Source organism: Macaca mulatta, chromosome 1 (assembly GCF_049350105.2).
Source record: "Macaca mulatta isolate MMU2019108-1 chromosome 1, T2T-MMU8v2.0, whole genome shotgun sequence".
In the NCBI taxonomy this organism is placed as follows: domain Eukaryota; kingdom Metazoa; phylum Chordata; class Mammalia; order Primates; family Cercopithecidae; genus Macaca; species Macaca mulatta.
In genome coordinates, this window is record NC_133406.1 from 230,242,016 (window position 1) to 230,266,752 (window position 24,737).

The following is a 24,737-nucleotide window of genomic DNA, read 5'->3' on the forward strand; positions in this document are numbered from 1 at the left end:
AAAAAAAGAAGACAGTGTTGGGAATGACTATCACACAATTACCAACCAGGCAAAATGTAAGAATTCCATCACTTACCTGTTCTTTAAAGGCCACTGAGGCACTCGCACCCTGAGGGGCAGAGCAGGGGGCGGGTACTTCAGACAATCTAGAAGCCCAGCCACCTCACTCCACCTCAGCCTCCCACAGGCGCAGGAATCTCACTAATTACTATCGATCAGCCACAAACAAAGTGGCGCAGGACCATCTGGGGTGGATGCTTTTAGTTCTAGAAAAGACCAGGCTTTACTAAGGGGAGATCTCAGTCATCTCTGCATGCGAGAAGAGAAGTCAGAGGTCACTGACAGAGGCAGTCTCTCGGTAACAGCTACTTTTAAAGGGACACTACTGATGCAGAACCACAGGAACAGAAGGTTTCTGTTCACTCGCATGGCATTTTAATTACTAGAAAGTGATACCACACATCTTGGGTACTTACCAGCGGCTCTCGAGGCAGCACATTTTCACTTCCTGGAGTAGAGCTTGGCTGCAAAGAAAAATGGAAACAGAAATAAGATCACAGTGCCACCCAATGGACATCATAAAACCAAAGATGTTCATTCTCAAACGATGCACGCTAGCACCTCTTTCTCACATCTCTCACCGGTTTTTCAGGACATGAGAGTATTCTGCAGTGGACTACCTGTAAAAAGTAGCCCAAAGACTCTGAACGCAGCAGGGAAGATAGACTTTCTGGGTTCACTGCCACAGCACTCCAAGAACAAGGCTTGGCTCTGCTCAGGAAGGCCCACGACCACCTACTGAGCAGCAAGGGCTGGGGACCGTCACAAAATCCACGGGAAGAGTAGAGTCCAGAGAAAAGGCTTGAACACAGAGCGCAACACCTCCTCTTTCTGCCACCTCCCCAACGTCAGGGGACTGGGAAGAAAAGCCGCGCAGCAGTGGAGAACCAGATTCCACCACCAGGGGGCCCCAGCTGCCCACGCTCAGGATTTTCTCTGGGCATCTAGTTTCTGGAGCCCAGAAGCCAGTAAACCACACAGGTGCCTATTTATCCCCTGCCACTAAGGACACCACCCCACAATAGTAAAGGAAGCCCCAGGCTTAAATCCTTCTTGGAAATAAGCTAGTGACAGGCTGACATATAAGGAGACCAACCTCCAGGCGAGCAGGCAGCACTGCTGCTGAGCCCCTGGCTCTAGCCTGTTTCCTCCTCCTTGGGGCCACTACCTCACCCTCACAGGCGCCTTCGACCCTTGACTGACCTGGCCAAAATTCAGAGAAAGGGGGAGGCAGAGGTAGAGACAGATTCTGAAGAAATTTACAAATCTCCAAAAGAATAAAGCAAGCAGGTATGATGCTAAGTGAGCTATGATTAGTTTACTGTGACGATGGTCAGGTCAATTGCCATCTATCTACAGATAATATCGACGAGTGCAGCGAAATCTGTGTGTCCCAGGAGACAGCCTGCAGCCTCCATTCTCCCAGCTATTACAGATCAGATGGAAGTGCCAGGCTGCCTTGAAAAAGGACAGAAGCCCAGTCCACAGGGGGTTCCCAAAGAATTCCTCATGCCAGTTGCTACCACATAGCTGGCACACAGCACAGTGGCAAGCACTCTGCTGGATGAAGGACTCTATCCCTCCATCCGAAGTCCTGTCCCAAAAGCCTCACCACCCCAGGACAAGAGGTCAGCCAGCAGGAAACTATCTAGAAAGTGAGGGTCGGTCTCAGGGAATCTGAGCAAGCTTTCCCTGCCTCCCTGCCTCCCGCCCTCCCCAAGCTCCAGACATTGGTAAGTTCAAACCTTTAGAGCTCCAGCCCACGCCCCTCTGAGGTACACATCTGACTGCCTTCCTGCCTCTTTGACTTAAGCTGCCCTGGAGCAGACTCAAGTCCTCTCTGCTACCTATGTCTTCTTCCAGCATTCCCTCTTGGCATGCTGGGACAAACCACCAAATGATGTAAATAAGAATCCAAAAGGCCATCTTGAGACAGCTCTTTCTCCCTTGCTCCCAGAACTAACTCATTACCTCAAGTCTGCCAATATTCCCTCCTCAATATTCATGGAAGAGTAGTGTAAATGCTGGCACTTTGGGAGGCCCAGGTGGATGGATTGCTTGAGCCCAGGAGTTTGAGACCAGCCTGGGCAACATGGCAAATCCTCATCTCTACAAAAAATACAAAAATGGGCCAGGTGTGGTGGTGTGCACTTGTACTCCCAGCTATTCAGGAAGCTGAGGCAGAAGGATTCCTTGAGCCTGGAAATTCAAGGCTGTGGTAAACTGTGATCACACCACTGCACTCCAGCCCAGATGACAGAGCCAGACCCTGTCTCAAAAAAAAATTAAAAGTCCATGGAAATAATCCATTCGTTTTTCTCCATCTCTACTGCTATCACGTTGGTCCAAGCTACCAAAATCCCCTGCCTAGACCGCTGCGTCAGCCTTCTCATCAGTGCTGGCGCTCTTCCAATTCATATTCTGTGATGCAAACAGACTATCATTTCCAAAGGAGAATCTGATCGTCCCATTCCTTATCCACCCACTCACCCCAGTAAACACAACAAATTTAAGGGCTTCTCATTGCTCTTAGAAGACAGAAAAACCGCAGCATGGCCTACAAGGCCTAACATCTACTCTGACTACGTCTCAGGTCTCAAGTGGCACCACATTCCCCACTTCTGCCCCCCACAGACACACTGGCCTTTGCTTTCTCTGTCACTGCGCCTCTGCATATTCCCTTCCTTCCCTTCCTTCCCTTTAATTCATCCTTCAGATCCAGCTAAGACACTTCCTCAGGGAAACATTCCTCTCTGACATCCATGACTAGGTCAGATCTCCCTATGACACACTCACGTAGGACCACCAGCCTCTCCTTCAAGGACCTGAGCAGACCTGCAACTTTACATCTGTGTGACTATGGGGCTGAGGCCTGTCTCTCTCACCAAATGATAAACTCCATGTGTGCAGAAACTGCCTGTGTTTGCTTGTCACTGTATCCCCGGGGCCTAGGACAGTGCCAGGCACAGAGGAGGCCTTCAATAGAAATTTGTTGAATGAATGAATAAATGAACGAATGGGCAACAAAAAACTGAACAATGGTGACAACTCAGCTGAATGGATTATTTAGATTCTTCAGTTCGTTATCTTCCTGAGGGTTTCCTCCACTCCATTTGGTAGATACTAAGTGCTAACATTCACTTAGCTCTTTCCTTCTTTAATTTTCACAGTAAGTATATCAAATTACTGCTGATGAGGAAACTGAGGCAGAAGACGTTAAATAACTTGCCCATGATTACTCAGATAGTAACTGATACTACAGAGATTTGAACACTTCTACCTAATCAAAATAAGCAAGTTTTGTTTAAACCACATTTTATTAAGCAACAACCTTAATGCTACCCCATAAATAATAATGTAGGTTATTTGACCAGACAAAACACACAAAAGCAAACAGCTTTAGTATTTAGGAAGCCCCATTCTGACTTAACCTAAAACTTTCTTCCTAAAATAAAACTAATCACTATGAATTGTTTTCACCAAGGAACTGCTCTTAAAATTAGTTCATCCCTTGAACAGAGAGTATTTACCAGAGGGAAGAACTTTAAACGGTACACAGTGCCAAATATGTCTCTTTCATCATATACCCTTTAGTATCTTTTAAATTATAAGCCATGTAAATGAATTGTTTTAAAAAATGCAATATTGCCCGGGCGCGGTGGCTCAAGCCTGTAATCCCAGCACTTTGGGAGGCCGAGACGGGCGGATCACGAGGTCAGGAGATCGAGACCATCCTGGCTAACACGGTGAAACCCCGTCTCTACTAAAAAAATACAAAAAACTAGCCGGGCGAAGTGGCAGGCGCCTGTAGTCCCAGCTATTCAGGAGGTTGAGGCAGAAGAATGGCGTGGAGGCAGGAGAATGGCGTGAAGCCGGGAGGCGGAGCTTGCAGTGAGCTGAGATCCGGCCACTGCACTCCAGCCTGGGTGACAGACCAAGACTCTGTCTCAAAAAAAAAAAAAAAAATGCAATATTAAAAGTAAAAAAGAAAGCCTCCCTCTCATTCCAACCCTAAGGGACCCACACTGACACTGGTTCCTTGTATATTCTGCCAAGGATATTCAAAGCATATAAGAAGTATGGCCGGCAGAGCACGGTGGCTCATGCCTGTAATCCCAGCACTTCGGGAGGCTGAGGCGTGCAATCACTTGAGGCCAGAAGTTAGAGACCAGCCCGGCCAACATGGCAAAACCCCATCTTTACAAAAAAATGCAAAAATAAGCTGGGTGTGGAGGTGCATGCCTGTAGTCCCAGCTACTCGGGAGGCAGAGGCACAAGAATCGCTTGAACCCAGGAGACGGAGCTTACAGTGAGCTGAGATCATGCCATTGCACTCCAGCCTGGGTGACAGAGTGAGACCCTGTCTCAAAAAAAAAAAAAAAAAGGAAGAAGCAGCGTAGCCAAGTGTAATGGCTCACACCTATAAACCCAGCACTCTGGGAGGCTACAATGGAAGGATCACTTAAAGCCAGGAGTTTGAGACCAGCATGGGCAACACAGCAAGATCCCATCTCTACAAAAAATTTTAAAATTAGCTTGGTGTGGTGGTGCATCCCGTAGTCCCAGCTACTCAGGAAGCTGGGGAAGGAGGATTGCTTGATCCCAGGAGGCAGAGATTACAGTGAGCTATGATGGTGCCATTGTATTCCAGCTTGGTCAACAGAGTAAGACTCTGTCTCAAAAAGAAAAAAAGGATGCATGTGTATGCATAATTCCTACCATGGAATTTGAAACAGCAACACTCCAAATTCCTCAAGTCGTGGCTTCCCAGAGCCATAGTCCCAGTTTGAAGGTGGGAATACAAATGTGAGCCACCACACCCAGCCGTTTTTTAAATTTTTTAAATCATGGACTACCCTGGTTTTTTAAACAGTACTACCTATTTTTTAAAAATCTTCCACCATACTAGCTCTTTAAAACATTAAAGCGGGCCAGGCAGAGTAGCTCACACCTATAATCCTAGCACTTTGGGAGGTCGAGGCAGGCGGATCACCTGAGGTCAGGAGTTCAAGACCAACCTGGCCAACATATGGCCAACATAGCAAAACCCCATCTCCAACTGATCCTGGAAATCTTCACATGGGTAGTCCATGATTTAAAAAAAACAAGGCCAGGCATGGTGGTTCACACCAGCACTTTGGGAGGCCGAGGTGGGAGGATCGCTTGGGCCCAGGAGTTCAAGACCAGCCTGAGCAACATGACAAAACCCTGTCTCTACTAAAAAAACACAAAAATTAGCCAGGCATGGTGGCACATGCCTGTAAGTCCCAGCTACCCAGCAGGCTGAAGTGGGAGGATCAACTGAGTCCAGGAGGTTGAGGCTGTGGTGAGCTGTGATCACACCACTGCACTCCAGCCTGGGTAACAGAGTAAGACCCTGTCTCAAGGAAAAAAAAAAAAAAAAAAAGGCTCAGAAACTACCCACAGGCATGTATTGTAACAATATAAGAAACAGATATAAGGCAATCCATGCCTGGGATCCTCAGAGGCCCGAATGGGGAGAGCAGGAAGGGAAGAAAGCAAAAGCAGACAACTGTTTTAAAACACAAGTCAGGCAAAGACTACGGCGGCAGAGAGAGAAACGCTTTTCTTTTGGTAGAGACAAAGGTGCTCTCACTCCTGCTGCCAAGGCTCTGACCTTCCCCAACTGGAAGGCGTTCCCAGATCCTGACCTGCTGCCCAACAAAGAACAAGCTCACAAGCAGCTCATGGATTTGAGCAACTGGCAGAAGCTCCAGGTCTAGGAGTACCCATCCTGCTTCTGCCCAGTGACTGTGACTCCAGACATGTCCTAAGCTAGTCTGTGTAGTCTTCTGCTGGGAATAAGATTCAATCCTACCAATATCCTTTGAGATGCAGTGGCATGACAGAAAGTACACAAGCTGTGGCATTAAGAACTCAGTGAGGCCGCATGCGGTGGCTCACGCTGTAATCCCAGCACTTTGGGAGGCTGAGGTGGGCGGATCACAAGGTCAGGAGATCGAGACCATCCTGGCTAACACGGTGAAACCCCGTCTCTACTAAAAATTAGCCAGGCGTGGTGGCGGCGCCTGTAGTCCCAGCTATTCAGGAGGCTGAGGCAGGAGAATGGCGTGAACCCAGGAGGTGGAGCTTGCAGTGAGCCGACATCATGCCACTGCACTCCAGCCTGGACGACAGAGCAAAACTCCATCTCAAAAAAAAAAAAAAAAAGAAGAAAAAAACAACTCAGTGATTTGGGGGTACGCTGCTCAACCTCTCTGAGCCTCAGTTTCCTCATCTATGGGAATAACGGGAATAATACCACCACCTCACATTCAGGATTAGAGGAGATGATAAGTTATTTCATGTCACTCCTCTGCTCAAAGTCAACTTCGGGTCATGATGGAGTAACAGGGAACAGATTTGCCCTCCCACTGTAAACAACTAGAAAACTAAGCCAAATAAATAAAACCACTGTGTGTACACATTGGACAGCAGGCAGTGCAGGACTATGATCCCTGAAAGCAGAGAAACAAATTACTGGAGCCCTAAAATCACTCTAGCTTCCTTCCAGGAGACACATTTCAGACCCAGGAGAGAGAGGGGATCCCCAGCAGAGCATGCAGTCCACCTGAGTTCAAGAGACAGAGATGAGAGTTCAGGGAGGCCAAGGCAGCTGAAAGCTGCAGGACAGACGTCAGAAAGAAACAGCTATGCAGAAAAAGTGCTCCAGAAATCTGCCTGGATGTTCTCTCAAGTCTTTGCTGAATACTAAAATGTGTGCATGGATAGGGTGAAACTCCACAGTGATGAAGAAGCTATGAGCTGAACATTTTTTAGAACTCTGGGGAATCACGAGTCCCAAGCAGCCAGACTGGAGTGTCCTCACAGGGCATTCAGGAGAGACCTAGAAGGGCCACATCTTGGTAGGGGAGGTCAAACGATCCCTAGATTAAAGATTATCCAGACCCACTCTAACAAAGCTAAAAAACAACTCGAAATAATAAAACTAAACCATAAAAAACTGCCCAGAAGAACAAAGCTTTAAATACTCTTTAAAGACCACGAAATCCACAACCTCAACAATACTGAACTCACAATATCCAACATCCAATCAAAAATTTTAACACATGGCCAGGCGCAGTAGCTCACGCCTATAATCCCAGCACTTTGGGAGTCCGGGGCGGGTGGATCACGAGGTCAAGAGATCGAGAACGTCCTGGCTAACACGGCGAAACCCCGTCTCTACTAAAAACACAAAAAATTAGCCGGGCGAGGTGGCGGCGCCTGTGGTCCCAGCTACTCGGGAGGCTGAGGCAGGAGAATGGCGGGAACCCGGGAGGCAGAGCTTGCAGTGAGCTGAGATCTGGCCACTGCACTCCAGCCTGGGCGACAGAGCGAGACTCCGTCTCAAAAAAAAAAACAAAAAAAAAATTAGCCAGGCGTGGTGGCGGGCGCCTGTAATCCCAGCTACTCAGGAGGCTGAGGCAGAGAATCGCTTGAACCTGGGAGGCGGAGGTTGCAGTGAGCCAAGATCGTACCACTGCACTCCAGCCTGGGTGACAAAGCAAGAATCTGTCTCAAAAAAAAAAGAGACAGAGTCTCCATCTTTCAGCCAGCGTGTAGTACAGTAGTAGTGTGACACAGCTCACTGTAACCTAGAACTCCAGGGCTCAAGTCATCCTCCTGCCTCAGCCTCCCGAGTAGCTAGGACTCCAGGTATGTGCCACCATGTCAGACTCATTTTTAAAAATTTTGTATAGAGATAGGGCCTCACTATGTTGCCCAGGCTGGTCTCGAACTCCTGGCCTCAAGCAATCCTCCTGCTTCAGCCTCCCAAAATGCTGGGATTACAGGCGTGAGCCACTGTACCTGGCCTCAAAACACATATGATTTAAAAAAAAAAAAAAACTCAGCCAACTAAAAATGAAAGTTGAATTTCTTCAACTTGACAAAGGCACCTACTACAAAATACCTATAGCTAACACTTAACTGTAGAAGACTAAAAATATTTCCCCCCAAATCGGGAACAAAGCAAGGACATCCACTTCCACTGTTCCTTTTAACATTACACTCAAAAGTCCTAGACAGTGCAATAAAGCAAGAAAAATTAAAAGCATATTAATGAGAAGGCAAGAAGTAAAGCTGTCTTTATTTGCAGACTATACCATCATCTACAGAGAAATCACAAGGAATGTACAAAAAAGGTGCTAAGGCCGGGCGCGGTGGCTCACACCTGTAATCCCAGCACTTTGGGAGGCTGGGGCTGGCAGATCACCTTATGTCAGGAGTTCAAGACCAGCCTGGCTAACATGGTGAAACCCCGTCTCTACTAAAAATACAAAAAAATTAGCCGGGCGTAGTGGCGGGCACCTGTAATCCCAGCTACTAGGGAGTCTGAGACAGGAAAACCGCTTGAACCCAGGAGGTGGAGGTTTTCAGTGAGCCAAGAGCACACTACTGCACTCCAGCCTGGGTGACAGAGCGCAAGTGTGTCTCAAAAAAAAAAAAAAAAAGGCCGGGCGCGGTGGCTCAAGCCTGTAATCCCAGCACTCTGGGAGGCCGAGACGGGCGGATCACAAGGTCAGGAGATTGAGACCACCCTGGCTAACATGGTGAAACCCTGTCTCCACTAAAAAATACAAAAAACTAGCTGGGCGAGGTGGCGGGCGCCTGTAGTCCCAGCTACTTGGGAGGCTGAGGCAGGAGAATGGCATGAACCCAGGAGGCGGAGCTTGCAGAGAGCTGAGATCCGGCCACTGCACTCCAGCCTGGGTGACAGAGCGAGACTCCGTCTCAAAAAAAAAAAAAAAAAAAAAAAAAAAAGCTAATAGAATTAAGAGTTAACAAGCTTGCAGATACAAGGCCAATATATAAAATTCAATTTTATTTCTACATTAGTAGCATTGAATAATTAAAAAATAAAATCTATAAATATAACAGCATCATAAAAACAAAACACATTTAGGCTCGGCCCTGTGGTTCATGCTTGTAATTCCAGCACTTTGGGAGGCAGAGGTAGGAGGGCTACTGAAGTCCAGAAGTTCAAGACTAGCCTGAGCAACACAGCGAGACCCCCTCTCTACAAAAATTCAAAAAAATAATTAGCTGGACATGGTAGCATGCACCTGTAGTCTTAGCTACTCGGGAGGCTGAGGCTGGAAGATCACTTGAGCCCAGGACTTGGAGATTACAGTGAGCTATGATCACACCACTACACTCCAGCTTGGATGACAAAGAAAGACCCTGTCTAAAAAACACACACACACACACACACAAATAAATAACACTACACACTCACTAGAATGGCTAAAAACATTTAGACAGTTTCTTACAAAGCTAAACATACTTATTACATGACCCTACCATTCCACTCACAGGTTATTTCCCAAGAAAAATGAACAATATGTCCTCACAAACACTTATACATACACGAATACTCACAGTAGCCCAGAATTAGAAGCAATCCTGTGGCGAACAGACTCTAAGGTGACCCCAGATCCCCACCTCCTGGTATCCATGCCCCTGTGCTGTTCCTTCTCCTCAAATGTGGGCAGGATCTGTTACTTGCTTCTGGCTAACAGAATATGGCAAAGGTGACAGCATGTACGTGATTGCATTAATGTGGGTAAGATACATAGTGGTAATGTCCATTTTACTAACAGACTCTCCCTTTTGCTGGCTTTGAGGAGGCGAGTGGGAAGACTCATTTGGCAAAAAAACTGAGGGCGGCCGTTGGCTGACAGTAACAAACTAAAGTCTCCAGTCTCATGGTCCATAAGGAACTGAATGCCACCAACAAGCACACAAGCTAGGAAGCAGACCCCTCCCCAGTCAAGCCTTGTGTGCAACCACAGTCCCTACAGGTTTCTCAATAGTAGCCTGGTGAAACTCAGCCCAGCGGTTTCCTGACTCCTGACCCACAGAAACCATAAGATAATCAATGTGTGCTATGCTAAGCTGCTAAATTTGTGGTAATACTGTTACTCGGGAATCAAAAACTACTACAAATGTCGATCAACTAGTGAACTGATCAACAAATTGAGGTACAGTCATCCATACGATGGAATACTACTCAGTAGTAAAAAGTAATTAATGGCCAGGCACAGTGGCTCACGCCTGTAATGCCAACACATTGAGAGGCCAAGGCAGATGGATCACCTGAGGTCAGGAGTTGAAGACCAGCCTGACTAACACAGTGAAACCCCGTCTCTACTAAATAAAAAAAAATTGGCCGGGAGCAGTGGCTCACACATGTAATCTCAGCACTTTGGGAGGCCAAGGTGGGCAAAGCATTTGAGGTCAGGGGTTCAAGACCACCCTGGCCAACATGGGGAAACCTTGTCTCTACTAAAAATTCAAAAAATTAGCCAATTAGCCAGTTATGGTGGTGGGTGTCTGTAATCCCAGCTACTGGAAAGCTGAGGCAGGAGAATCTTTTTTTTGAGACGGAGTTTCACTCTTGTTGTTCAGGCTGGAGTGCAATGGCACGATCTCAGCTCACCGCAACCTCCACCTCCCAGGTTCAAGCAATTCTCCTGCCTCAGCCTCCCTAGTAGCTGGGATTATAGGCATGTGCCACCACACCAGGCCAACTTTGTATTTTTAGTAAAGACAGGGTTTCTCCACATTGGTCAGGCTGGTCTCGAACTCCCAACCTCAGGTGATCCACCCGCCTAGGCCTCCCAAAGTGCTGGGATTACAGGCGTGAGCCACCGCGCCCACCCAGGAGAATCTCTTGAACCCGGGAGGCAGGGGTTGCAGTGAGCCAAGATTGCACCACTTCACTCCAACCTGGGCAGCAAGAGCGAAATACCATCTCAAAAAAAAAAAAAAAAAACGGTAATTCATTACTGATAATTACTAATATATACAATAACATGAATAAATTTCACAAACATTATTCTGAGCCAAAAAAGACGTAAAAGAAGGCTGGGCGCGGTGGCTCACGCCTGTAATCTCAGCACTTTGGGAGGCCAAGGCAGGCGGATCACAAGGTCAGGAAATCGAGACCATCCTGGCTAACACGGTGAAACCCCATCTCTACTAAAAATGCAAAAAATTAGCCAGGCGAGGTGGCGGGCACCTGTAGTCCCAGCTACTCGGGAGGCTGAGGCAGGAGAATGGCGTGAACCCGGGAGGCGGAGGTTGCATTGAGCTGAGATTGTGCCACTGCACTCCAGCCTGGGCGACAGAGTGAGACTCCGTCTCAAAAAAAAAAAAAAGACAAAAGAGGTTGGGCGTGGTAGCTCACACCTGTAATCCCAGCACTCTGGGAGGCCTAGACGGGCAGATCACGAGGTCAGGAGATCGAGACCATCCTCGCGAACACAGTGAAACCCCGTCTCTACTAAAAATACAAAAAAAAAAAAAAAATTAGCCAGGCGTGGTGGCAGGCGCCTGTAGTCCCAGCTTCTAGGGAGGCTGAGGCAGGAGAATGGCGTGAACCCGGGAGGCAGCAGAGCTTGCAGTGAGCGGAGATCGCACCACTGCACTCCAGCCTGGGCAACAGAGCAAGACTCCGTCTCAAAAAAAAAAAGACATAAAAGAATACATAATGAATTCATCCATATGAAATTCTAGGAGGGACAAATATAATCTATAGTAATAGAAAACAGTTCAGATTTCCTAGGACCACAGGCAAGGATTCACTGGGAAGGGGTGTAAGGGAACATTTAGGGATACTGAAACTACTGATCTTGCTTGTGGCAGTGTTGGTTACACAGGTTTAGGGGCGGTAGTGGTTACACAGGTATACACAATTTGTCAAAACTCAAACTGATCACAACACACCTATTCGAATTCCACAGTAAAGTTTAGGCCATAAGACTTTGTCAGTCAATAAAATATTAAATCTAAAATACTGACAAAAACTTGGCCAGGCTGGGCGCGGTGCCTCATGCCTGTAATCCCAGCACTTCGGGAGGCCTAGGCGGGCAGATCATGAGGTCAGGAGATCGAGGCCATCCTGGCCAACATAGTGAAACCCCGTCTCTACTAAAATACAAAAAGTTAGCCAGGCGTGGTGGTGCACACCTGTAGTCCCAGCTACTCCAGAGGCTAAGGCAGGACAATCACTTGAACCTGGGAGGTGGAGATTGCGGTGAGCCGAGATCACACCACTGCACTCCAGCCTGGAGACAGAGCAAGACTCCATCTCAAAAAAAAAAAAAAAAAAAAAACTTGGCCAGGTTCACATCTGTAATCCTAGCACTTTGGGAGGCCAAGGCAGGAGGATTCCTTGAGCCCAGGAGGTCAAGACTGCAGTGAGCCATGACTGTGCCACTGCACTCTAGCCAGGGTGACAGAGTGAGACCCTGTCTCAAAAATTTTAAAAAATACTAGCAAAGTTGCAAAGAAAGCAACTAGTTTAGCAAGTTACCTTTATGATGGAGAAATGTGATAGACACCACCTTAACCAAGCACTCAAACTTAATCTTCAACAATGGGACACGTTCCTCCAGATGTGATACATAGATAGACACAATGTCACTTATTTAATATTCTCACAAAAGAATGTTTAACCTGGATCTAAACATAAGGGAACAAATCAGACAAATCCAGATGGTGGAACATTTCACAAAACAAGTAGTCCAGACTCTCCAAACATGTCAATACCATAAAAAATAAAAAATGTAGATGAACTCACCAGAAATGCACATATTATGTTCACAGAAAGACATGTACAGGTGTTGTCACAGCAGTAGTATTTGTAATGACCCCAAAAGTGAAACAATCTAATGTCCATTAAAAGTAAAATGGCTCCGGCCAGGCACGGTGGCTGACACCTGTAATCCCAGCACTTTGGGAGGATGAGGCAGGCGGATCATGAGGTCAAGAGATCGAGACCATCCTGGCCAACATCGAGAAACCCCATTTCTACTAAAAATACAAAAACTAGCTGGGCGTGGTGGCATGCGCCCGTAGTCCCAGCTACTTGGGAGGCTGAGGAAGGAGAATCACCTGAACCCAGGAGGCAGAGGTTGCAGTGAGCCGAGATCGCGCCATTGTACTCCAGCCTGGCGACAGAGTGAGACTCCATCTCAAAAAAAAAAAAAGTGGATGGGCCACCCGCAGTGGCTCAGGCCTATAATCCCACCACTTTGGGAGGCCAAGGCAGGCAGATCATTTGAGGTCAGGAGTTCGAGACCAGACTGGCCAACATGGTGAAACCCCGTTTCTACTAAAAACACAAAAATTAGCCAGGCATGGTGGCAGGTGCCTACAATCCCAACTACTCGGGAGGCTGAGGCAGAAGAATCACTTGAACCCAGGAGGCAGAGGTTGCAGTGAGTCAAGATCGTGCCACTGCACTCCAGTCTGGGTGATAGAGCAAGACTCAGTCTCAAAAAAAAAAAAAAAGGAAAAAAAAAAAAAGTAGAATGGTAGCCAGGTGTGGTCACTCACACTGGTAATCTCAGCACTTTGGGAGGCCCAGGCAGGCAGATTGCTTGAGCTCAAGAGTTCAAGACTAGCCTGGGCAACATGGTAAAACCCCATCTCTACAAAAACTACAAAAATAATTAGCCAGGTGTGGTGGCATGTGCCTGTGGTCCCAGCTACCAGAGGAGCTGAGGTAGGGGATGGCTTGAGCTTGGGAAGCAGAGTTTGCAATGAGCCGAAATCGTACCACTGCACTTCAGCCTGGGCAACAGAGCCAGATATTGTCTCAAAAAAAAAAAAAAAAAAAAAAAAAAAGAGTAGAATGATTAATAATAAATGGCCAAACACATTCATACAATGTAGTAACTATATAACTATATAAAGTCGTGATAATAAACTCGCTGTTCCTCATCATGAATGAATCTCAAAAATATACGTTAAGTAAAAGGAGCCTGGGAAACTAAGGCGGGAGGCTCGCTTGAGGTCAGGAGTTCGAGACCAGCGTGGGCAACACAGCGAGACCTGACCTCTACAAAAAATAAATAGCTGGGCATCATAGTGCACGACTATAGTCCCAGCTACTCAGGAGGCTGAGGCTAGAGGATCACTTGAATCCAGGAGGTCAAGGCTACAGTGAGCTGTGATAACACCTCTCCACTCCAGACTGGGTGACAGAGTAAGACCCTGTCTCAAAAAACAAACAAACAAACAAAAAAGTTTAAGGCTGGGCATGGTGGCTCCCAGCACTGTGGGAAGCCGAGGTGGGTGGATCACTTGAGGTCAGCGGTTCAAGACCATCCTGGCCAACATGGCAAAACCCTGTTTCTACTAAAAATACAAAAAAATTAGCCAGGCATGGTAGTGGGCACCTGCAATTCCAGCTACTTGGGAAGCTGAGACAGGAGAATCTCTTGAACCCAGGAGGCGGAGGTTGTAGTGAGCCAAGATTGCACCACTGCACTCCAGCCTGGGGAACAGAGCAAGACTCCGTCTCAAACAAAAAAAAAGAAAGAAAGAAACTAAAGAAACAAATCAATGCAAACTCTGTTGCTTCACTAGATCCTGATTTGTTTTAAGTGTGAAAATTTGAGTGCAGATTCTGTTTTAAATAATATTATTTATCAACACTTAAATTTCTTCTGTGATAATGGTATTGTGGTTATGTAGGGGAATAATAACCTTACTCTTATGAGAGACAAGGTGAAATATTTTAGGATGAAAAATCCTTGATGTCTGTAACTTACTAGAAATCCTTCCCCCCCCCAAAAAAATATGTATGTATGTATGGATAGATAGATAGATAGATAGATAGATAGATAGATAGATAGATAGATAGATAGATACTGACATAAGCAAATTCAGCAAAATATGAACAGTGCATCTTGGTGAAGTTTTTATGGGAATTTTACAGAAGTTCTCAGTATTATCCTTTCAACTTTTCTCTATGTGAGAAATTTTTCAAAATAAAAAGTTGAGGCCGGGTGCAAGGCTCACGCCTGTAATCCCAACACTGTGGGAGGCCGAGGCAGGTGGATCACCTGAGGTCCGGAGTTCAAGACTAGCCTGGCCAACATGGCGAAACCCCATCTCTACTGAAAATACAAAAAAATTAGCTGGGCGTGGTGGCAGGTACCTGTAGTCCCAGCTACTCAGGAGGCTGAGACAGGAGAATCACTTGAACCCAGGAGGCAGAGGTTGCAGTGAGCCGAGATCGTGCCACTGTACTCCAGATTGGGAGACAGAACAAGACTCCATCTCAAAAAAAAAAAAAAAGGTTAGCCAAGCATGGCGGCACGCACCTGTAGTCCCAGCTACTCAGGAGGCTGAGGCAGGAGAACCTCTTGAACCAAGGAGGCTGAGGGTGCAGTGAGCCAAGATTGAGCCACTGCACTCCAGCCTGGGCAACAGAGGGAAGGGAGACTCCGTCTCAAAAAAAAAAAAGAGAAAAAAAAAAGTTGAGAAGGCAAATACCTTGTCTGACCTACTGTTATTCAAGAGTTCAACAGACTCTCAGAACTACATGTAAAGACTGGGAGAAGGAAACTAACTCTGGGCACTTACCATGCAGCAGGTGCTCTTCACAGCTGTGATCTCAGTCAACACTAAAAGGGTAATTATTTTTTATTTTATTTATTTTTTAAGCAATAGGGTTTCACCCTGTTCAGGGTGGAGTACAGTGGTTTATTCACATATGTGATCATCGTGCACTATAGACTCCAACTCCTGGGCTCAAGCAATCCTCCAGCCTCAGCCTCCTGAGTAGCTGGAACTACAGACATGCACCACCACACCCGGCTTTACGGTAACTATTATTGCTCTCGTTTTACAGAGGAGAAAACATACTCAGAAATGTGGAGTGATAAGTCCAATAGCTGTGAGTGATGAAGTTCCACCAAAACCTGCCAGGATGTGAGGCCATGCTCTTCCACTCTTTCACTCTGCTCTTCTCCCTGCCTGCTTCTGTAGCCTCTCAATGCAAAATTTACCGTACTCAGTGAACCTCTACAGATAGGAAATCTACCTTCCACAGTAATACTCAATACTCAGTAACTGTGAAGTAATCAGACTGAACCATGCCTCTGTTGTTCAGCGAAGGAAGAAAAGCTAGTAGGAAAGTTGGGAAATAGAGATAACGTTTCTCATTCCTACGGGCTCCAACATGTACACACCAGAAAGGACTTCCATGAGAGATCAGCCATGCTGGCTGGGCGTGGTGGCTCATGCTTATAATCTCAGCACTTTTTCTCTCTCTCTCTCTCTTTTTTTTCCCCCCAAACAGGGTCTTGCTCTCTCATCCAGGCTGGAGTGCAGTAGCACAATCACTGTTCTCTACAGCCTCAACCTCCCAGGCCCAAGTGATGCTCTCGCCTCAGCCTCCTATGTAGCTGGGACCACAGGCAAGCGCTACCGTGCCTGGCTAATTTTTAAATTTTCCTAGGAATGAGGTCTCCCTGTATTGCAAAGGCTGGTCTCAAACTCCTGGCCTCAAGCGATCCTCCCACCTCAGCCTCCCCAAGTGCTGAGATTACAGGTATGAGCCATCACGCCCAGCCAGGAACTCACCACTACAAAAACTGTTTTAAAAATACTTTAGCCAGGCATGATGGTGTGCACCTATAGATCCAGTTACTCGGGAGGCTGAGACAAAAGGATTGCCTGAGCCCGGGCGGGCAAAGATGCAGTGAGCCATGATCACACCACCGCACTCTGGTGACAGAGTTAGACCCTGTCTCAATCAATAGATCAACCACGTAAAACAGAGCAATGTGGGGAACACAGAACAAAGGAAGCAATAAATGAAATTCCAACAAATCGCCTTGAGGATAGACTAAAAAGACTATACCATTATGAAAAAGTATGTTCCTGGGGGAGGGGGGAGGGATGGCATTGGGAGTTATACCTGATGTAAATGACGAGTTGATGGGTGCAGCGCACCAACACGGCACAAGTATACATATGTAACAAACCTGCACATTGTGCACATGTACCCTAGAACTTAAAGTATAATAAAAAAAAAAGAAAAAGTATGTTCCTGAAGTGCAAAAGTAATGAAGGACAGCTAGCATAAACACTAGCATTCAGGGCATTCCTTGAAATTTTAAGGAATTACTTCTGAATAAAAGAACTTTACTAGACAAGTAGTCAACACATGAAAAATGATACCCCAAAAGATATTGTAATAGAACTTGAGGAAAGTTTAGATCCATTAGTGAGTGCAAATTCAGAACTTATTAAATTGAATAATAATAATAGACAACACATTGTTTCAGGCACTGTTCTGGCACTTTTACATAAATAACTGATTTAGGGCCAGGCGCAGTGGCTCACGCCTGTAATCCCAAGCACTTTGGGAGGCTGAGGCGGGTGGATTACCTGAGGTGAGGAGTTTGAGACCAGCCTGTCCAATACGGTGAAACCCATCTCTACTTAAAAATATATATATATACAAAAATTAGCCAGGCATGGTGGTGCATACCTGTAGTCCTAGCTACTTGGGAGGCTGAAGCAGGAGAATCACTTGAACCAGGGAGGGAGAGGTTGCAGTGAGCCAAGATCGTGCCACTGCACTCCAGCCTGGGCAACAGAGTGAGACTCGGTCTCAAAAATAAATAAATAAATAAATAACTCATTTGGCCCTCAGAGCAACTCTATGAGATAGGTCCTAGTATTTTCCCTGTTTCACACATGGAGAAATTAAGTCCAGAAAAATTAAGTAGACCTGTCCAAGATCACATTGCTGGTAAGTTAGTGGAGTTAGGATTCCAAGCCAGAGGGTCTGGCTTTAGAGCCTGTACTTGTAACCACTATTCTACACTGCCTCTCAAGGGAAGAGAAGGTTATTCACCTTTAATCACTAGAAACCAGAGACTGATAGGACAAGGCTAACGAACAAACTTTCTGTGAGAGACAGAATACTGGCTCAGCCCCACGGTTCTAACCCTACACAACAAACCAGGTGTGGGGGAATTAGCTAAACAGTCCTTTCAATCCTATACTGCTTTAATCGGAGAAATGGGAAACTGGATTGATCAAGACTTGAAAATGAAACAAACAGTTGCTGAAGAGCGTTGCTTCATTCAAAAAGTGTGCATTTGCTACTTGTTAGATAGCGATAGAATCTGGTAAGAAAAGTTCAAGCTTTGGCTGGGCACGGTGGCTCACACCTGTAATCCCAGCACTTTGGGAGGCCAAGGCGGGCGGATCACGAAGTCAGGAGATCGAGACCATCCTGGCTAACACGGTGAAACCCCATCTCTACTAAAAATATAAAAAATTAGCCAGGCATGCTGGCGGGCACCTGTAGTCCCAGCTACTCGGAAGGCTGAGGCAGGAGAATGGCATGAACCCAGGAGACAGAGGTTGCAGTGAGCCAAGATCGCGCCACTGCACTCTAGCCTGGGCGACAGACCGAGACTGCGTCTCAAAAAAAAAAAAAAAAGTTCAAGTTTTTCTGCCAGGCTGCTGGCATGTTCTGTTGCAATCCTACCTCTACCAGCTTTGGAAAGCAGGGCAAAGAAGAAGCAGAGCTGAAAATCAAGTAAGTGATGGCCATGCCCCCTTAAAGGACCTTAGATCCTTTTCTATTAAATACATATACAGAGAAGGCAAACTTGCAAAACCAAAAGAATCCTTGGGCATGACAATGGCTCCAAGTGGCAAGATTTTTAGTACTGTTTACAGCACGGGCAAATTAAATGTCCTGTAAGAATCAGGAACAGAGCCAGGCATGGTGGCTCACGCATACAATCTCAGCACTTTGGGAGGCTGAGGCGGGCAGATCACTTGAAGTCAGGAGTTCAAGACCAGCCTGGCCAACATGGTGAAACCCATCTCCACTAAAAATACAAAAATTAGTCAGGTGTGGTGGCAGGCACCTGTAGTCCCAGCTACTTGGGAGGCTGAGGCAGGAGAATAGCTCGAACCCGGGAGGCAGAGGTTGCAGTGAGCCGAAATTGTGCCAATGCACTCCAGCATGGGTGACAGAGAGAAACTCTGTCTCAAAAAAGAAAAAAGAATCAGGAACTGAGGACACCGTTCAATCCCAGCCTGCGGGCATTCCTAACACAAAACAATTCAAGAGAAATCCAGACCCCAAGATGCCTCAGTATTTCACAAACTAAATGTGGTAAGGCAAGAAAGGAGAGGCCCTCCTCGCAAGACACTTGCCAAACTCCAGAACACCTGACAGTGAGAAGGCCACAATCAGTCCTTGTTATTTCCCATGTTTTACAATCAAGACATCTTCTTCCTGAATCATTCACACTGCTAATAGAAGCTGGTATGGGGGAACACACCAACTCCTTTAAGTGCAATTCCTGTAACAGATACGCAGAATAAGACAGTAAGAAACACTAAGCGGTGGTCTTCTACCTCTAAAGGAAGTGAAATACTAGTAAGTTGCTGAAAACTCTTAGACGTGTTTCAAGGAGGTGGGAGAGGAGGAATGAGGCCCCAAGTTGAAACTATTTTCCTCTTCCTCATTCTAATCCTAACTAAACTCAAAAATATATGGAAGACTAGTGGAGTCACACAGGTACAATACAGGCTCAACAGGGCACACAATTTGGGGCATGTCACAAACCCTTAGTATTCATTTCTGTGAAATGGAGGTTAACAGCCTGCACTTCATAAACGTTGTAGTGAACACTAAACGAGATAATAGATGTAATTTGTCCTCAACATGACAGCACATACGCAGTTAAATGCAAGATCTCTCTTAGCCTTTTTCTCCTCACCCCATCCCACCCCACCCCACCTTTGGACTATAAACCCCTTCGGAGGCCTTACATCCACTGCCTCCCTACCGCAGAGGCACAGGCGTCAACACTGGTCCCTATTGTCCCCTTATTGGAGTGGGATTTGTCTGAATCTGCAGGTGAAAAGCTAGAGCGGAGCTCTCGGCCAACAAAACCAAACCCAGGGAAGCGAGGATGGGTCCTCAGCCAAAAGCTTGGTGGCGTCTGTTATTCACAGTGCGTCCCTTTCCTATCAACGCGCTGCGAGGGCTCGACTATATTATTTCTGACTCTCCAACTTGACGAGAAAAGCGCAAAGGTGACTACAGATGAAAAGGCTGGCAGCCACTCCAGGAGGCTGAGGCCGTGAGGGAGTGGGAACCCTGATGGAATCAGGCCCCTCCCCGGAGGGGACAGCCAGGAACGATCTATCCTCTCCTTCTCAAGCCCTCGCAGCTCAAGGCTGAGGACTTCCCAAAGGTCCCGCCACCCTCCCCGCCAAGCTCAAGTGGGACCAGAGGTGCTGGCAGGCAGGAAGTTGGGACCCGGGGGCAAGGCCAAGCACCAGAGCCCGGGCTCCGGAATGTGGTCAAAGAGGGGTCACCGGGGGAGGGGCCGGGCAGGGAGGACCTGGGGAGGGGCGGGGCTCGGAAGGGGGCAAGAGGTCGGGGTCCCCAGCCTCGGAGACTCGGGGTCCCTACCCGGCTCCCAGCCGTATGCTCAGCGCCCCCTCCAGCCGGGGTCTCCGCTGCACAGCGGAGCAGTCCCACTCCCCTTACCTGGCTCGGCTGCTCTGCCTGCTCCGAAGACGCCATCTTTCTGAGGCCTGACTAATCAACCGCCGCAGGGCGAGGTTTCTCCCAGGCGCCCTCGCTCTCGCCCTTCCGCCCAGACTAAGGTAGCCGGAACAGAGCCTGTCGATGTGGGGGACTGGGGCAGAGGGTGGAGCCCGGGTGTCCGGGTCACCTTGCATAGTTTCCGTTAATCTCTGCTTTCCAGGAAGATCCCAAGTCTATAGCTTCTTTGCGTTGTTGCGTTGTTATATGTGTATTATTCTGGGGTTTTGGTGTTTTTTTTTTTTTTTTGAGACGGAGTTTCGCTCTTCGCCTATGATGGAGTGCACGATCTCGGCTCACCGCAACCTCCGCCTCCCGGGTTCAAGCGATTCTCCTGCCTCAGCCTCCCGAGTAGCTGGGATTACAGGCATGCACCACCACGCCCGGCTAACTTTGTATTTTTAGTAGAGATGGAGTTTCTCCATGTTGGTCAGGCTGCTCTCGAACTCCCGAACTCAGGTGATCCGCCTGCCTTGGCCTCCCAAAGTGTTGGGATTACAGGCGTGAGCCGCCGCGCCCGGCCCATATTATTCTTATTGAGTTAAATCTCTGCCCATCCCCACAGTGCCGTGAGCATATTTAGGTACTTGCTAATGGATGAATGCGAAGAAACTTGGAAATTAATTTTTAGACATCAGTTCAGTTCCATTCATTGAGTGCCTACTATATGCTAGGAACTTTGGTAGGCCTTGAAATAAAAAGATTCAAGACTCAGTCCCTACTCCCACGCCCAGGCCAAACACACACACAATTACAGTATTGTGGGGATAGGACTCAGATAAGAGTGCAGGTCTATTGCAAGAACACACAAAAGGCATTTTGAAGAGAAGAGGCTTCTACAAAACGTCATTATTTTACTCTGGTTGAATTGTTAGATTTTTTTTTAATTGTTGGATTTTAAATTAAATATTGGACAGGAGCAGTGGCTCACACCTGTAATCTCAACACTTTAGGAGGCCAAGGCAGGAGCATCCCTTGGGCCCAGGAGGTTGAGGCTGCAGTGAGCTATGATTATGCTACTGCACTCCAGCCTTGGCGACAGAGCGAGACTTTGTCTAAAAATAAGATAAGAAAATTAAAAACGAAATTATATGAAAAAGGATACCTACATTAGAGTTAACCGCCAGCTCCTATTATAGTTGTGTTTTGATCAATATAGACTGCTTAAAAGGCATGACTTAATTAATAATTCCTCCTACTAAACGCTGTTTTAAATGCCTAAACTTTTCTTGAGATAAATATCTAATTTCCTCTCCCACGTTTTTTTTTTGTTTGTTTGTTTTTGTTTTTGTTTTTGTTTGAGACGAAGTCTTGCTCCTGACGCCCAGGCTGGAGTGCAGTGGTGCGATCTCGGCTCACTGCAACCTCCGCCTCCCGGGTTCAAGCGATTCACCTGCCTCAGCCTTCCAAGTAGCTGGGACTACAGACGTGCGCCATCACGGCCGGCTAATTTTTGTATTTTTAGTAGAGACGGGGTTTCACCATGTTGGCCAAGCTGGTCTCAAACTGCTGACTTCAGACCATCTGTCCGCCTCGGCCTCCCAAAGTGCTGAGATTACAGGGGTAAGCCGCCGCCCCCGGGGCCCTCACCCACGTTTTCATAAACAAAATATGAGGTGGGAGGATGGCTTGAGCCCAGGAGATCAAAACTGCAGTGAGCCATCATCGCGCCACTGCACTCCAGCCTGGGAGACAGAGCAAAACGCTGTCTCAAAAAAAGAAAAAAAAACAAGGAAGGAAACTGTCCCCCGAATGAATAAATATGAGCAGATAATTACTTCTAGTTTACATAAAATGCCCTCTTTTAAGAGAGGAACTTTTTGATCATTTTTATTACTATTCGTTTATCTTAGATGTTAATTTTTCAGGAAGAAAAAAACAAACTTTTCCGTAGTAGCAATATTAAAACAAAGATGAGTATGTTGTCAAGAGGCATCTGAACAATCTCCAGCAGTGCCGAGGTTCGCATTTCCCCTTTCCTCTCCGATGCATTTGAGACTTTAATGCTTACTATGTTTATTTAAGCATTTTATTCTGAGACCCCAAACTAATTTGCACAGTTGAAGCAGGAAATAGAATGGGTGGAAACATGCAGGTGTCTGTTATTAGCATCATGCATCTCATATGCGAATAGAAATGCTCTAAAAATTCAATACCGTATACAGGCATGTGCATCGTCATGCAAAATAAGTCTCTATTGGCCTTATTTTTGAATGCGCGAATGCAGCTCCTAAATACGAGGTAAAAACAACTCCTAGGCTGAATCGCGCGATAGAACGAAAGCAGCTTTAAACCCAGAGACTACAGTTTCCGGCATGCCTCGACGCCACATGTGATTAGCGGCAACTAGAACTACATCTTCCGGCGTGCCCTGGTCTCACGTGTGATTTCCTGCGGAGCAAACTACATCTCCCGGCAGGCTGCGGAAGGGGGTCGAGTAGGAGGGCCGCCGCTCCCGCCTCCCGCGGCTTCTGGAAGCCGGGCAGGTCCCACTTTGGAGAGGATGGAAGTGACCGGGGACGCCGGGGTACCAGAATCTGGCGAGATCCGGACTCTAAAGCCGTGTCTGCTGCGCCGCAACCACAGCCGCGAACAGCACGGCGTGGCCGCCTCCTGCCTCGAAGACCTGAGGAGCAAGGGTTGGCTCGGGACCCCGGGCGAGGGGGTGGGGGAGCCGGGGCCGGGAGAGGACGTCCGGCGGGGGCGAGGCGGGGTCAGGAGAGGCGACTTGGGGATTCCTGTAGCTCGGGTGGAGCCTTGGAACAGAAATGGTCCAGGTAGGCTTAGCGATTTACAGATTTCAGGCGCTTGAGCGTAATTAATCTCGTGTGAGACTCCACAGTGGTGGGAAGAGAGCCAGGAAGCAAAGTGCACATTAAGCCAAACTCGGCTTAGGTCTCTTGCCTGAAATCACTTAGTTGTTGGACCAAGAGGAGCCCATTGGGTTCCTGCCACTCCGGCACACTCGGGTGGTACAAGAACCCCCAGCTGAGCCCACGGCGGGGTGGGGAGGGGTTTCCACCTTCCGCTCTGGCAGGAACCTATGCGGGAAAGAGGGAGCTGCTACTGACCATTTCTGGAGGTCCAGACAAGGAACGTGAGTTGTAAGTGACGGAGCCGACTGAAGTTCCGAGCCCGGCCCCATACCTTTACCAGCTGCTTGGCCTTGCAGTTAACCGTCTCTCAACCCTCAGTTTTCTCATCAGCAAACTGGGTATAATATTTACAGCCCTGCTTCAAAGGATTGTTGCTTCTCTCAAATAAGCTGATATATTTAAGTGACTCGCAAGTCTTATTAGCCGGTAGCAACAAATTGCTTACCTAAAGAAGTTTGACAGGTTAAATGTGTGAGCCAGCCCCAGGCATGTAGTCACAGTGTGTGTCAGAGGGGACAGTTGCTTACTCTCAGTCACCAACAGAGACCATATGGAAATTTTCAGAGGCCCATGAACAGCGAATGCATTATAAATGCTTTGGTGACATGGATTTTGCATATAAGCATTTATGTATGTTTTTCCTGACATTAGATTACTTCTAATTCCCCTTCAGTGCCTTGGCTGGATGTGCGTGGCACAGAGGCTCGTGTTCTCTGCAGCCCAGCCCATACATGCCTTGCTGTTCTATTGGGTGGCAGACAACACCGCTGAAGGATATTTGTAGTCTCTTGGCTATTTCTGCCCACTCCAGTCTCGTTAGTATTTGAAGCATTGCTATCACTAAATGGGATAGCACAGACCTGTCCTGGAGAAAACCTCTCGGCCAATGATAATATGAAAAGCTACTGATAGAAGCTTCCACTTCTTTTATACTTTCCCATAGGTTAAAAAAGAAGCTGCTAAGGAAGATATTGTGAAGAACAAAAAGCATTTTCTTTTTTTTTTTTTTTTTTTTTTGAGACGGAGTCTCGCTCTGTCGCCCAGGCTGGAGTGCAGTGGCGCAATCTCAGCTCACTGCAAGCTCCGCCTCCCGCCTTCACGCCGTTCTCCTGCCTCAGCCTCCCGAGTAGCTGGGACTACAGGTGCCCGCCACTGCGCACGGCTAATTTTTTCTATTTTTTTTAGTAGAGACGGAGTTTCACCATGGTCTCGATCTCCTGACCTTGTGATCCGCCCGCCTCGGCCTCCCAAAGTGCTGGGATTACAGGTGTGAGCCACCGCGCCCGGCCCTTTTTTTTTTTTTTTTTTTGAGACGGAATCTCGCTCTGTCGCCCAGGCTGGAGGGCAGTGGCGGGATCTCAGCTCACTGCAAGCTCCGCCTCCCG

General features: G+C 47.3%; 2 protein-coding genes and 1 long non-coding RNA gene across 21 annotated transcripts in view; 2 read left to right on the forward strand and 1 right to left on the reverse strand.

Annotated features, from left to right (window-relative positions):
- PEX14 (peroxisomal biogenesis factor 14) overlaps window positions 1-20,472 on the reverse strand; it is a 157,251-nt gene extending 136,779 nt beyond the window's left edge. For 6 of the 12 annotated variants that reach the window (XM_077974589.1, XM_077974546.1, XM_015150750.3 and 3 more), the window contains exons 1-2: window positions 20,420-20,472; window positions 477-524 (exon numbers count right to left, since the gene is read on the reverse strand). Coding sequence is in view for 4 of the 12 variants with exons in the window: in XM_077974546.1 (XP_077830672.1) it covers window positions 477-524; window positions 20,420-20,455 (84 nt within the window). In the remaining 8 variants the exon portion in view is untranslated. Of the gene's footprint in view, window positions 1-476; window positions 525-641; window positions 942-5,985; window positions 6,197-15,465; window positions 15,507-20,341 lie in introns of those variants that run through there. The other 6 variants (XM_077974594.1, XM_028839923.2, XM_077974581.1 and 3 more) reach the window with 4 other exon arrangements.
- LOC144336381 (uncharacterized) lies at window positions 16,164-20,459 on the forward strand. The gene is made up of 2 exons (XR_013408113.1): window positions 16,164-16,209; window positions 17,915-20,459. It is a non-coding gene; the product is annotated as an uncharacterized LOC144336381 (long non-coding RNA).
- A 2,434-nt stretch (window positions 20,473-22,906) lies between the features above and the next one.
- DFFA (DNA fragmentation factor subunit alpha) overlaps window positions 22,907-24,737 on the forward strand; it is a 43,072-nt gene continuing 41,241 nt past the window's right edge. For 7 of the 8 annotated variants that reach the window (XM_077993350.1, XM_077993345.1, XM_028844810.2 and 4 more), the window contains exon 1: window positions 22,911-23,115. In XM_077993350.1, the coding sequence (XP_077849476.1) occupies window positions 22,980-23,115 (136 nt within the window). In that variant the 5' untranslated portion in view covers window positions 22,911-22,979. 8 annotated transcript variants of the gene reach the window in all.